Source organism: Pogona vitticeps, chromosome 1, assembly GCF_051106095.1.
Source record: "Pogona vitticeps strain Pit_001003342236 chromosome 1, PviZW2.1, whole genome shotgun sequence".
Lineage (NCBI taxonomy): Eukaryota > Metazoa > Chordata > Lepidosauria > Squamata > Agamidae > Pogona > Pogona vitticeps.
In genome coordinates, this window is record NC_135783.1 from 184900242 (window position 1) to 184914468 (window position 14227).

Consider the following 14227-nt stretch of genomic DNA (forward strand, 5'->3'; position numbering starts at 1 on the left):
TAAAATAGAATTAATGATCTTTTTTAAATGTCTTGAAACAAAAGAAGACATAGGGCTATTTTAAGGCAATAGTCACATAAATAATACTGAAAGATAGATTCTGCCCTGATGAAATTATGTTCATTGTGTATCATACTTTGGCTGTTCAGTGATACAAGTGCTTACTTTGTGAAGAAATTATTAACCTCCTTTTAAAAAGGCAATACATGAGAAATGCCAGTAGCACTTTGGTTACAATATTAAAGGAAGCTAGATGAAAGTGAACATATATATATCCATGTCAGATTTCCTACCATTTTGCACGCTCATATTGATTTCTTTTGACATGGTCTTCATTTATTGAGTACTTTTTTTTAAACTCCCCTGTCCATAACAGTACATGCTGTGAGCAATCGTAAAAGGAAGCTGAGGTATATTAAACCTGCCTGAAGTCAAAATATAATCTAACACCTGTAGTCTGTAATTTGTCATCACTTGGTAGATAGTTTTCTTTGGTTGCTATTTTTTAATAACAGTTTGAATTTTCCTGAGCTTGTAACCTCAGGATAGTCCAAGAAAGGTGATGGAGCTAAGTAAGAGCATTTAATGCCGTTTTTATTGCATCAAGGTGCAAGCTCACTTTTCCAAACCAACTAAAAGAAAATACATTTTGGACTCACAATGTAGTGCTGCAATGTTTAGTTAAAGAATTCAAATATATTTCATTCAATGAAATAAAATGTAGTTTTAACCACTAGGAAGCAAAAGTAAGCATAGGTAAAAATTGCAACTTTTGCTACAGTTTTACATGCAAACATTCACACAGGCCAGTGAAGTTTCTTGGGAAAAAATCTTTCTAATTAACACTTTTGCCAGCAGTATGCCCAGACTACGATTGTGTGAAACTAGCAGATTATTTACCGAAGTGTTGTGCTGCTGCTCCTGTTTCCTTCTCTGTGTAATTTGGAGGTTGCAGATCAGCTATGGTGCAGTGGTCTCTAAGTATGTTGATACATTATTTGTGAACATCTGTTTCAAGAATATAAATAGCAGTGAATCCTCTTTCACCAGTAGCATGAAGCAGACCTTGGAAATAAAATGTTATCCTAATCTAATTAAATTTGTTACCATAATGGCCAAGCAGACCAATGTGCCACCAATAAATTTAATATTTTGAAAGGAATGTTAACAGTCTTTGGGGTTATTTATTGCTGTTTTGTGTGGGCAGAACACTGGTATACGTAGACCTTTACACCAAAGGTGGAAGCACACATATCTCTATTGAAGTGCTGGCTTCAAACAGGGGTCCCATATTTGGATCCCAAGAGTTTTTGGATATAACTCCCAGAAGCCCTTGATCTAGGATCCCAAGCTTGAGAATGATGGTTATGTAACGAGTTAATAACTTTTTGATGACTTCTACACAGACCTCATTAGTACAATACTACAGAAACTATTTCCGAAAGTACTGGAAATAAACTTCAAGAGAAACATCAGCTCCATGTTCAGCAAGTCTATTTCATATCATAGTAACCAATTTCACACCAGACCTTGACAAGATAGTCTCATGACTCAAAATGACTCATGGAATGATAAATGCTCATAGAAGTATGTAGGTGAAGGAAAACCACTGTCCTGAAGGATTTTTTGTTGTTGTTGTTTGTTTGTTTGTTTTGGAATATAGAAGATTAAGTTTGAATAATTTCCATGACATTTTCCATGCCATCCATCACTGTAGAATAGCACTGAATGTCTTGTTTGTAGAAAAATCTAAGAGAAATGTTATCTGTATTTAAGCCCTCTATGAACTCAAAAAGAACATTTAATTCACAGTGCATAAAATACACAGAAAAACAATGTTAGAGAAGTGCTTCGACCAATTTTATATACTAAGAAAGCTTTGCATGGGGAGATCTACAAATCACCTGGGCTTAATCTTCCACATTCAAAAAAAATCTTCCTCAAGAGGCTGGTCTTGTTGCAAATGCAGGTTTCTAAGCATATTTGTGAATTAATATTATCCATATGACACTTTACTTTTCATATCTGTGGCTATACTGTTGAAGTGCTGGGTATTATAGGAAATTGGTCTATGTGACCTGAAGTAGCTGTTTGGGAGAATGAATTGACAACCCACTATAATTTCTACAGTAGCATTTCTACTGTTGTACCAAAGAGGTCTATGTGAAAGCAGTAAAAGAGTTACTAGTTTTATATAAAGCTAGTGTTAATAGATGCATTCCCATTATTTATGGAAGACAACCTCAACTTTAGTTTTCAGAAATGCTGTATCACAATATCCCAGTTGATAATTACATTAGATTTGTAAGGTAAAGGTAAAGGTTCCCCTTGACATTTAGTCTAGTCGTGTCTGACTCTAGGGGGCAGTGCTCATCCCCATTTCCAAGCTGTAGAGCCAGCGTTTGTCCGAAGATAATTTCTGTAGTACCGTGGCCAGCGTGACTAGACACGGAATGCTGTTACCTTCCCACTGTGGTGGTACCTATTTATCTCCTCGCATTTACATGCTTTCGAACTGCTAGGTTGGCAGGAGCTGGGAAAAAGCAACGGGAGCTCACTCCGTCGCGTGGATTCGATCTTACGACTGCTGGTCTTCTGACCTTGCAGCACAGAGGCTTCTGCGGTTTAACCCGCAGTGCCACCATGTCCCTCTAGGAGATTTGTAGTCAATGTATAGTGGGGTCTTGACTTGAGAACTTAATCCATATTGGAAGGCGGTTCTCAAGTCAAAATGTCTGTAAGTCAAGTCTCCATTGACCTACAGTGCATTGAAAACCGATTAATCCCGTAACAGACCGTTTTTGTTCCATTTTGGTTTTTTTCTGGTCTGCAAGTCAAATCTCAGTCTGCAAGTCAAACCTAAATTTTGTGGCCAGAGAAGTCTGTAACTCAAAAAGTCTGTAAGTCAAGGGTCCACTGTAAAAGAAAATGCTAGGTTAGAGAAGATATTTTAGGAGCCCTGTAAGCCCCACTGTTTATTTCAGAGCTAACAATGTAATTAATGAATTAATACTATCACTTCAGTGTTAATAGCAACAAATTAATTTTTGGCAATTGTAAAGGGGGGAAAGGCGAAATACTGTAGCACTTTAAAGACTAACAGATTTACTTCTGCCTAATCTTTCATAGACCAGAATCCATTTCTTTAAACACAGGAGTGCAAATCATTTCCTTTGTATTTATTCTATGGTGTTGAGATTCATGTTCGGGTGATGATACAGATATTAGACAAAGTGATGATGGTTCATTAGTTTAGGAATAGAACTATGAAGCTGCTAATTAGCAGATCCTAGCCAGCATGATAAGATAAATAGACTTGGCTGTCACAGGAATGCTAAGAGTTTGTGGGACAGAGGTCAGAGTCTGTCAAAGGAGACAACTATTTTATACCCAGAATGCTGGGTTATTGATATATGTAATGCACTAAGAATTTTTGATCTCCACTGAGGCTCTTAGAGATCCACTAGAACTTGTTTACACAGCCAGTCTCTGCTGTCTCCCTCTCAAGTCTTCTTTTCTAATTCCCTTTTTCTACCATAGCCACTTAAAAACCTCTAACAGAATGGTCTGAAACTGGTTTCTCTGTTGCCATTTCTGGTGTCAGATTTGTGTCCATTTATACTTTTGTGTTGTCCTCTTTGTTCTGTGTAGAATTCAGAGGGCACTGCTGGCAGAAGATGACATAAATCACATTAGAGGAAGAAAGAAAGAAGCTCCTGATGTTGCATCTAATATCGCCGATGGTCATGGTGTTGTCACCAGTATAGATAACGGCAGAAGTGGCAACTGGGTTTCTGACAGGGTCTTGGGACAGAGAAGCATTATTGTCCAGATTGGGCTGCTAGTCATTATCTCATTGGTCACATTTGGGAGGGTAGTTACTACTAATGGTGTTGGGTCTGTTGGGTTTGTCTTGTAGCAAATTGTTCCTGCGTACTTGTCTGTCTTCGGTATTTTTCTTTTCCTCCATGATGAAGCAGTATTGTAGTTTATGATATGCCTGCTGTCCTTTCATGAGGTCTGAATCTCTGTCCTATGGTTCTGAGCAAATCTGGCTATGTCAGAGAGCTTGCTGTTCTAAGTGGAAGCTGTAAGTGTTTAACAGTCAGTGGGTTTCCAGTATCACGTAGTACTAGAATGTCTCTTGTACAATTTCACCATGGTATCCAGGAAGTGTATCTGTGTGCACTGTTCCACGTTAAAGCTGATGGACGGTCCCAACAATGTCAGCCACATCATTAGAGCAGGGGTCATCAACCCCCAGTCCACGGCCCGGTGCCGGTCCGTGAGTTAGGTGGAACTGGGCTGCGGACACAGATCTCCGCCCCCCTGCATGGGGGGCGTGTCGCGCTTGCTGGTGGGCATGTGGCCTTCATGCTAACCCTTTCCCCGGTGCCCCTTGCAGGAGAGCAGCACCCCTTCCCTGTGGGGAAACCACCGTGGGGCAGCCAGCCTGGGAAGCACCCTGATGTATGGCTTTGCTTCTTTGCTTGCTCGCTCCCCCCTCCCCCCCAGGAAGCAGCCAGCTAACAAGCAGCTGCTCTCCCTCCCCCCACCCTTACCTGCCTGTGTCCTCCTTCATCTGCAAGCAGCTGGGACATGGAGCTACTTGCGGGGGGGGGGAGCAGCGGGAGAGACAGCAATAGTTGAAGCCAGAAGGGGGGAGAGAGATGGAGCTACTTTGCAACTCTTGCCTCCCGGAGGCAGCGCTTCCTCCACATGCCCAGATGGCCTGTCTGCGAAGTAGCTCCATCTCTCTCCCCCCTTCTGGCTTCAACTATTGCCGTCTCTCCCGCTCCCCCCCCCACAAGTAACTCCACGTCCTGGCTTCTTGCAGATGAAGGAGGACACAGGAAGGCAAGGGCGGGGGGGGAGAGCGGCTGCTTGTTAGCCGGCTGCTCCATGGAGAGGGAGGGTGGGGAGTGAGCCAGCAAAGAATCAAAGCCATGCATCGTGGCACTTCACAGGCTGGCTACCCCATGGCAGCTTCCCTGTAGGGAAGGGGTGCTGGGGGAAGCGTTAGCATGAAGGCCACACACCCACCTGCAAGCGTGACACACCCACTAGCAAGCATGACATGCCCAGCAGTAAGCAGGGGTGTGTGCCCCACCCCCAACCGGTCCGTGCATGGAGCACACACACCCCAAATGGTGCGCGGACCGAAAAAGCTTGGGGACTGCTGCATTAGAGGCTCATTTACTTGCTTATCCTCTACTGTGATTTCTGCTATCCTCTGCCAGCACTGGCCTCTGCTTTCTACATAGGACAAACACTGCACAAAAGAATGAATCTGACAGATCTGATATCTGGAATGTTTTTTTAAACATTTTAAACATTTTAAACATTATTGTATTTGTTGTTTACTTTATTAGTACCTTATTCTAAAGTCCCAAGGAACTCCAGAACTATAGGTTAAAAACAATACAAAAATGTGAACCAATATAGCAATGAAAAGTCCTTCAGTTTGTTTAAATATCTAAAAGCTCTGCATTATGTAAGATCATACTTAAGCCAGGGCAGCAACTGCAAAAGGCCTTACTGCCGGTCACCATCCACCTCACCTTTGGTGGAGGAACAGCGACCAATCCGCATGTGCTCCTGGTTAATACAGTGGACCCTCGACTTATAGACGGCTCCGCTTACAGACTTTTCAAGTTACAGACTTTTCTGGCCGCAAAATTTAGGTTCAACTTGCAGCCGGAGAATCGACCTACAGACCAGGAAAAAAAACACAAAATGGAACAAAAACGGCCGGTTACGGATTAATCAGTTTTCAATGCATTGTAGGTCAATGGAGCCTCGACCTACAGACTTTTCAACCTGCAGCCACCGTTCCAATACAGATTAATTCCGGAAGTCGAGGCTCCACTGTATTACAAAAGATATGCCCATGGACATTTATTTATTTTATTTATTGTATTAGATTTATACCCCTCCCATCTAGACAGATAGTCTCCTCTGGGCGGCATTATGAAATTTAAAAACAATAAAACCAATAACATAACAAAACCCAAGATGTAAAAATGTAGATATTAAAATACAGCAGGAGGGAAAGCCTTCCTAAATAGCCATGTCTTAAGTTTACTTCTAAAGACACCCAGAGAGGGAGCCAGGGGGATTTCTACGGACAAGTTGTTCCAGAGGCAAGGGGCCACTGCCAAGAAGACCCGGTTCCTCGTTCTTTCGTTCCCGGCCTCCCTCAGCGTTAAGCCCCTCAATCGCCTGGCGAACAAGTGTCTCTGGCAGAACTGGGTGGGAGAAGGCGCTCTGCCAGATATCAACATGAAGAAACCTAGCAAGATTCACAGAGAAATTGTCAAATGGCTGGAGTTGTAAGCCTGCCTCAGGGAGGAAAACAAATGAACCACACTGTAAAACAAATAATGTTACCTCTAAGTCATGCAGCTACACCATGCTACGTCAGTGTTGCACGACCAAACCAGTGTTGCCACCCACTTGCTTCTGGTTGCAGCCAGCAACCAGGTGGAAAATTTAAGGGAACACTGCTGTTTAGGTTTGATGATGCAAACAAAGTTGGGACCATGTTTCCTGTTTTTAGTCAACTGGGAGAACGTATAAGTGTAGTAAAATTGAACTTTTCAGAAACCTGGCTCAGTTACAGTTAACTATCTGATGGATTTTCCACTATCAAAGGAATTCATACATGCTTTTGTCCTGCTTCATCTAAAAGTACAATAATATGTCTTTTTAGAAAAATCACTTTCCTTTGTGTAATTGCAAATGAAGAAAGCAACAAGCAGTAGTAAAGTCCAAGTAATTAGCTGTGTGTATAACTCGGGATTCTGCCCTCAATTTTGTTCACTTTGGAGGTGAGGAGCCACAGTGGGCTCTTCAGCTAGATCTGTGTAGCTCCCTGGAAGAAGCATTTGAATCAACTGCCTTACCTTATTACAAGTAATACAGATCATTCCCATAATGATATACTACATTATATATTTTCCTAAACTTAATCATTCCATATCATACTTCCTTGCCTACAGGCATGTACTATTATTTTTTACACATGGTTCCCAGCTGGATTTCATTGTGGCCTTCAAAACATATTGCAGTGTTGTGTGATTTAGTAGGAGTCACTTATCTTTTTACAATCAACTTTCATCATATTAGATAGCTGTATATTTTCTCTCTGAATTGGTTTATACCTTAGAAAAGTGAAAATTAATACCTATGCAAAATAGATTTTTTTTCAGAAACAAAACAATCTTGAGTTTCAGCTTTTTACAGAAAGGTAGAATACTACTACCTTTCCAACATTAAAGTGCAAATGTGTTAGAGAAGCAGAAATGTTAGAGACCTGTGGCTAGGAAACAAAACATGTTTCAGTTCAGATTTGTAAGGGGATGGGAAATTACTTGGGGAAGAAATAGGAAGTCAATTCCAGATGGTTGAAATTGTATAGAGGAGTTATTTGTGCTAATGACAGCGTAGGGAGCAGAGTGAAAGTAGAGAGCTGAAATTACTTTAAAAGTCAAGTCTGTGTTGTGATCCTTGGAATATTTACATGAACTTAAGTAAAAATTTGTTTCTAAAAAATTGTATCAAGACAGAGACGTCTTTGCACAATTCTGTGCTATTTGTAGTTCACTTCTGAAAGTCATCATGAGAACCCACATCTGAGCTGCATGTCTGAGCAGAGATACAGCACCCTTTTTTGTTTCTTGTTTTCACAGTGTGTACAAAACATATTTTCTTGTTCCCAGGCTCCCTTAGGATCCCTTTGGTTCCCAGGGAAAACTTCGGAGGCTACAGGATGGGGGGGGGGGGTCCTTAAATGTCTGGAAACCATTGCTATCAGGACCACTGTAACCACTGGGAGTGATGGTGGCAATTTATGGAACTTTAAGACTGCTCTGTCCTGCAGCCCCCAAAACTTTTCCCAGGACCAAAAGGATCTTAAGGGAGCTGAGGAATGGGGAGGAGGGTATAGCAAACTTTTTCAAACCAAAATATGGCGACAGTGGATGACATCATCAGATTTACATAGTGTAACTTTAATGAGAGTATTTTTTTTTCCATTGTAGAATAAAACTGTGCAATATATTCATGACCTTGTTTATATTTCTTGATGTTTTAATATGTACTTTATATAATCTGGAATTACAGATTATATCCGCACCAAAAAAAAAATCAGCAGGTGAAGTAATCTGCTACAGATCTTGCATCATTGGTAGCAGAAATGTAGCAAAACGTTATGTGTGGTTTCTTAGAGGTGGCATTGGCTAGCAAAGACCAAGCAAAAAGCGAAGTGCTGCTTATATACCATCCCACAGTGTTTAAAGCTTTCCCTTTGTGGTTTACAGTTTAATTATGCAGGCTGCATACTGGCATGCGCGCGCACACACACACACACACACACACACACACACACACACACACACACACACACACACACACACACACACACACACACACACACACACACACACACACACACACACACACACACAGAGTGAGCTGGGTACTCAGTTTACTGACCTTGGAAGGTTGAAAAGTTGAGTCAACCTTGAGCCAGCTACCTGAGCCCAGGACTGAACTTGGGTCTTGAGCAGAATCTTTACTACTGTATTGCAGCTTAACCACTGCACCATTGTATGAATGTATAGTTAAAAGCATTATTGTGACAATCATCTTATTACTAGGCAGAGTAGAGTGCATGGCATATTACTTGAAGAAGTATTCTCTCCATACTGGGCCCAGTATGAGGCACAGAAAGCTAATTTCTTTATGTCATATTGGTTAATGAATGTGAAGTTGTCTGTAAGTCAGAAAGAGATTTTCCATTTACCCACAACATATATGCCTTCTCACAATATATATGCCTCCTTCAAATAATTTGACTCATAGGGACATATGGCCAGTGTACAGGGTCTTCATTTCAGATGGTATCTTGTTTGCAAGGGAAGAAAATATGCTTGCTCTTTTCCTATGCAAAGAGCACTTGTAGCCCATGGAAATACACGAAAATGCATGATCTTTATTGTATTCTTGATATATTTCTTTAGTATGTCTGTTCTGTTCAGAATACAGAACAAAATGGTTTATGGGAAGGAAGTTTTACTTTTTCCATAAAACAAGGTTAGGAAACTTCATGTTCCAAAGATTTGTCTGGCATTGAAAAATGCTATAGTGTTAATTTTATTGAAGGATTAGAGTCTAATCATTAGATAAGGCTTATCATAAATTTGTATGCCCCTTTAATTTTTCAGGTACTTCATAGACAGCAATCACAGCCGGCCAAGGAAAGTTCACCTCCAAGAGAAGAGGCCCCACCCCCACAAGCAGAGGACACATGCACCAAAAAAACAAGATCCCGTACGAAGATTTCTTTAGAGGCTTTAGGCATCCTTCAAAGTTTTATCCATGATGTAGGCCTCTATCCAGATCAAGAGGCCATCCACACCTTATCTGCTCAGTTGGATCTACCTAAGCACACCATTATCAAATTCTTCCAGAACCAGCGATACCATGTAAAGCATCATGGTAAACTAAAAGAGCACTTGGGTACAGTGGTGGATGTGGCTGAATACAAAGATGAGGAGCTGCTGACTGAGTCAGAGGAAAATGACAGTGAGGAGGGTTCTGAGGAAATGTACAAAGTGGAAGCAGAAGAAGAGAATCCTGAAAAAACAAAGGCAACTACTTCGGAGACTGACCAGAGATAATGTGAAAACATCACTGGTTAAAGCAATACATTGATCCAAGATCTCTCTTTTTTTCCAGTCTTCTTTTAAAAAAAATTATGTGGGGTGCACATAGAATATGTGCAAATTGAACAATTATTTTGCATAGCCAATCAGACATTCCCTCGTAACAGGCACTTGAGTGTTACACTTTTTATGTTTGACTGAAACAATGTTAATTGTATTTCATGTAGGATTACATCTTTGTTAACCTTGCACTTATGAAAGGAACCTCTAGCAAGTTACAAGAAAAATAGACCTATGAAATCAGTGAAGGAAGTTATAACAGCATTCATGTGTATATGTATGTGTTTGTGTATGTGTACGTACATACACACACACACAAACACATATATCAAAATAAATATAGATATAGAGATATATAAGAAATTTGCATGGAACATAACTTTACAATCTGAAAGTATAGACTGTGAAATGAGCTCGTTAAAGATGAGTCTTGTTTATGTATTTTTAAAAAAACCACTTCACAATGAGTTGCTTTGGCTTTTAGATAAACTGCTGCCTGCTCTCAGGGTGTGGTTACTATTTTGGAATACCTATTTATTTTCTATGTTTATCCCTGATTTTTTTAATTATTATTATGGCTTCCACTTTGGCAGCTTGATGGGTAATTTTTGAGGTATGCATTTTAAAAACCTAAATCAACACTGCCAAAACAACAAAAAACAAACAAACAAAAATGAGAGAGAGAGAGAAATTTGGGGACAAAGTCAGGGCACCTTAAAAAAAATCCGAGACCAAGTAACTTCAAAAACAAAAAACACTTTAGTACGTAAGGCACATTTAAAGTCACAAAGCATGACCCCCCCCCCTCATTTCTGTAGTGAACAGATGGGTTTTCATGGACTTTTCAATGGAAATTCAGTGCACAGTGAGCTTGTCTGTTTATAAGGTCTTCATGAAAAATTGGTTTTTTAATGAGATTTAGTGTGTGGATTTTTACACTGAGCCACAGTTTATAGTGGTGGTATTTTGAAGGTGCAAACCATCTACACTGTTGCCGTGCAACTTGCGTTAATTTCAGCAGGGCTTGTGCAGCTACAGTTCTTGTTTATTTGTCTCACCTTGATGTTTTAGAGCAATTCCTCATTATGTATGTTGAAGTTGCTTTTCTGGTAAGCTTTTTACAAATGAAATCATAAAACTGAATCACAGCTATCATTCTGTGTAGCTGGTTTAACTGGTTCTTAATCTGTCAAAGGGTCTGATGGTTCTCCACTGCTGAATTCCCTTCTGTATTTGTTCTGCTATAGTTTGAGTCTTCTGCTTAAGGCTCATTATCTCAGTGAGACAAAATGTTTTTCAGTCAATAGTCTCCCAAGACGCAGTCTTTATGTAATGCACGGCAGACTTGATAGGAACGCATTTTCTGAACTTGCTGCAGTTCTAGGCAGCGAGAGTAAGCCAAGCAATTTCTGTGTAATCACTTCCTTGTCATAAACTGAAACCTTTTCCCAATGACCTAACATAGCAATTCCATTACATAAAGCAGAACAAATGCTGACTGACTCTTCAATAGTAACAAGCATTAAAGCTGCAATCTACTATAGGTTCCAACAGATTTTTGAAACTGTGGTTTTGCAGTGACACAAGCAGTGTTGCTGTTCCTCTTCTGCATAAAGGTGCCACCCCGCCAAATATTTTGACTTCCTAATATGTATGGGTTGATTTGTGGACTTCTAACGTCAGTGTGAGGCTTCCTTTTGACATTTGCTGTGTAAACTTTTAACAAAGACTTCATGCAATATCACTTGGAAAGCTGTTTTATGTTTCTTGCACAGGCATTGTAATATATAATTGTTAATACTATTTATATATTTGAAAGGTATAAAAAGCAGGCATTAAAACAAACCTCTGTATAGTTACTCAGAACGTAACAATATATGGAGAGAGAAGACATGTTGCAATACAAGCTAATTCTAGCTGCTCAGTAACCTCTGAAGTTTTTAAAGGGACCTTTCCAGAATCAATATATTTGATATCCACAGTGTATCTGTATCCACTTCATATATCCTTGAAAAACAATTTTGGCTTGCTGATTTAAACTCTTTGTCCTTTACTTCTGTAGTATGCTGCAGCTTTAATCAAAAATTCAGTAGGCGCTGCTTTATGTTCTCTTTCAAGGTACTCATTTCAACTCCTTACCTGAAACTCTCTTGCTGAAATCACTATATATATGTAATATTGGTCAAACTTTCATAGGGGTATATTCATCTCTTTGATGGCATCAGCATTGGTTTTTTTTTCTCCCTTAAACACTTCAACCAAAAATTTTAGTAAGTATTTTTTTTTCAATGCTGGGTCTTGCCTTTCTTTTGTTTTGTTTTTAATTTCACTGCCAGTTTTGCGGTGGTTCTTCTAAGTAAATCTGTGGGCATTTTCGCCTGTAGTCTTGCCAGAAGTTTGCGAATTACAATGCATATATGTCTATTTATTCAATATTCATCATATAATATCTATTTGGGAAAAGAATCTTTTCTTGTAGTGCCTCTTAACAAAGCACAATTTTCCGCCTTTTTTGTGAAATAAGAGAAAACTTTAAAAAAATTGTGTTATTACAGTATCAACAATGTGAATGAGGATTAACATATTGTAAATGTTCTTTTTCCATGTAAATCAACTTGATCTTTGTTATCACTAAGTGATAATTAAATTTTAACTTATGTGCATTGTTAGTCTGTTAGAATTTTTTGGTTGTTGAAATAAAACACATTCAGTAAATGAGTTACTTTGTAATGTATTTTTCTATATGCCTCATTTTCCTTTCACCTCTTCCTGGTTTGATATGAAACATTAAAAATCAAAAACAAATACGCATCTTAGAAATGTAGTTTCAGCCACAGTGACCCTATTTGTGCATATTGAAGGGCTTGCCATGAGCCTAGCAGTCCTTCCATTGTCCTTCCCAGGACTGTTCCCCACCTCCCCATGTCACTCCACAAACTATTTTTCCAGCTTCCACTGTTTCAAAAGTAGTTGCCAGTCCGGGAATATAAACTGAAACAAGTTTATCTGCAAGAATAGATTAGTTGATCAGTTAGAAAGCAGACTACTTAAAATGTCCAAGGGCTGTGTACCTAGGTTGTAGGAGATTTACTTCTGCTTTGCCCCACTCACCTGTTATCTACCTTCTTCTGCCAGCAATCTTAGCCACTGAATAGGGTTTGCTAGTGACTGAAAACTGGTTGACAGAAAAGGTTCTGGCAGCCAGAGGGGTAACTAGCAATTCTAATGCTCAGGACTTTTCTACCCTTTTGCTTATACTCAAGTCACATGAGACGGGCACGTGTTTCAAGAAAAGAAATTTGTCTAGGTGGTAATAACTGATATTTTACCAAGTACCTTTGGTGGTATAGCATAGCCTCTTCCATAGAGCAGCGGAGCTGGTTTGAGATTACTCATCTAAACCATGAAGCTCACAAGTTAGTATATCAAGGCATCGAAATGGATTGGTGGGCACGATCACAATTATTATCAAGGTTTGCTAAAGATAATCAACAGGGCTTTTACCTAGAAAATACCCCCTTTGACAGAATTCTTCTAGAATCAGAGAAAAAATGTATTAAGTTATATAATTTTCTGTTAGATTTTGAAACACAAGATGAAGTGATAAAGGCATGTATGATTAAATGGGCACAAAATGTAGGACATAATATTGAACTGGATCAATGGGAACAAATTTGGAAAACAAATATAAAATTAACTAAATTTGTTGCATTCAAAGAATATATACAAAATGTTCTGCAGATGATACATGACCCCCACAACTTTGGCTAAAACAAGCACCCAATTTTCAAATACAGTGGTGCCTCGCTTAGCGACATTAATCCGTTCCGGAAAAAAGTTGCTAAGTGAAAACATCGCTAAGCGAAATTTAAAAGCCCATAGAAACACGTTAAAATGCGATTAATGCGTTCCTATGGGCTTGAAACCTCACCTTTAAGCGAAAATCCTCCATAGCACCGGCATTTTCGCTGCCTCTTAAGTGAAGAAAAACAGTGGGTGGCCATTTTGTTTTCCTGGTGGCCATTTTGAAACTGCCGATCAGCTGTTAAAAAAGAGTCGCTTTGCCATGATCGCTTCCCCGCGATCATCGCAAAGCAGAAAAACCCCATAGGGACCATCGCAAAGCGATCGCTTTTGCAATCTCAAAAACTCAGTTGCTAAGCGATTTTGTCGCTCAATGGAGCGATCGCTTCGGGGGCGTGGGTTCGAATCCCACTGCTGCCACCACTTTTATATGTAACGGCCTCCTTCCACCTCACAACGAAAGGTCGCTACGTCACCACACTTCTACACTTCCGGTAGTCTGCCACCAACCATTCCCTGAATTGAGTCACACAGACTGGAATGGATTTAAAAATAAAAGAACTAAATGTTTATTGATTGGTACACATGGATTGGTAAAACACAAATATCATGTAATCAGGTAACGAAAGGCTCAAGCTTATACAGGCTCTCCAGACGTGTTCACACAGAACCCAACTCCTCCTCTCCCCCTCCTA

At 39.8% G+C, this 14227-nt stretch overlaps 1 protein-coding gene across 3 annotated transcripts in view; it reads left to right on the forward strand.

The window, feature by feature from the left end:
* The window catches only part of SATB2 (SATB homeobox 2), a 193587-nt gene extending 180928 nt beyond the window's left edge, over positions 1 to 12659 (forward strand). For all 3 annotated transcript variants that reach the window (XM_020795339.3, XM_020795340.3, XM_020795343.3), the window contains one exon: positions 9228 to 12659. In XM_020795339.3, the coding sequence (XP_020650998.2) occupies positions 9228 to 9683 (456 nt within the window). In that variant the 3' untranslated portion in view covers positions 9684 to 12659. The remainder of the gene's footprint in view (positions 1 to 9227) is intronic.
* The last annotated feature ends 1568 nt before the right edge of the window (positions 12660 to 14227 follow it).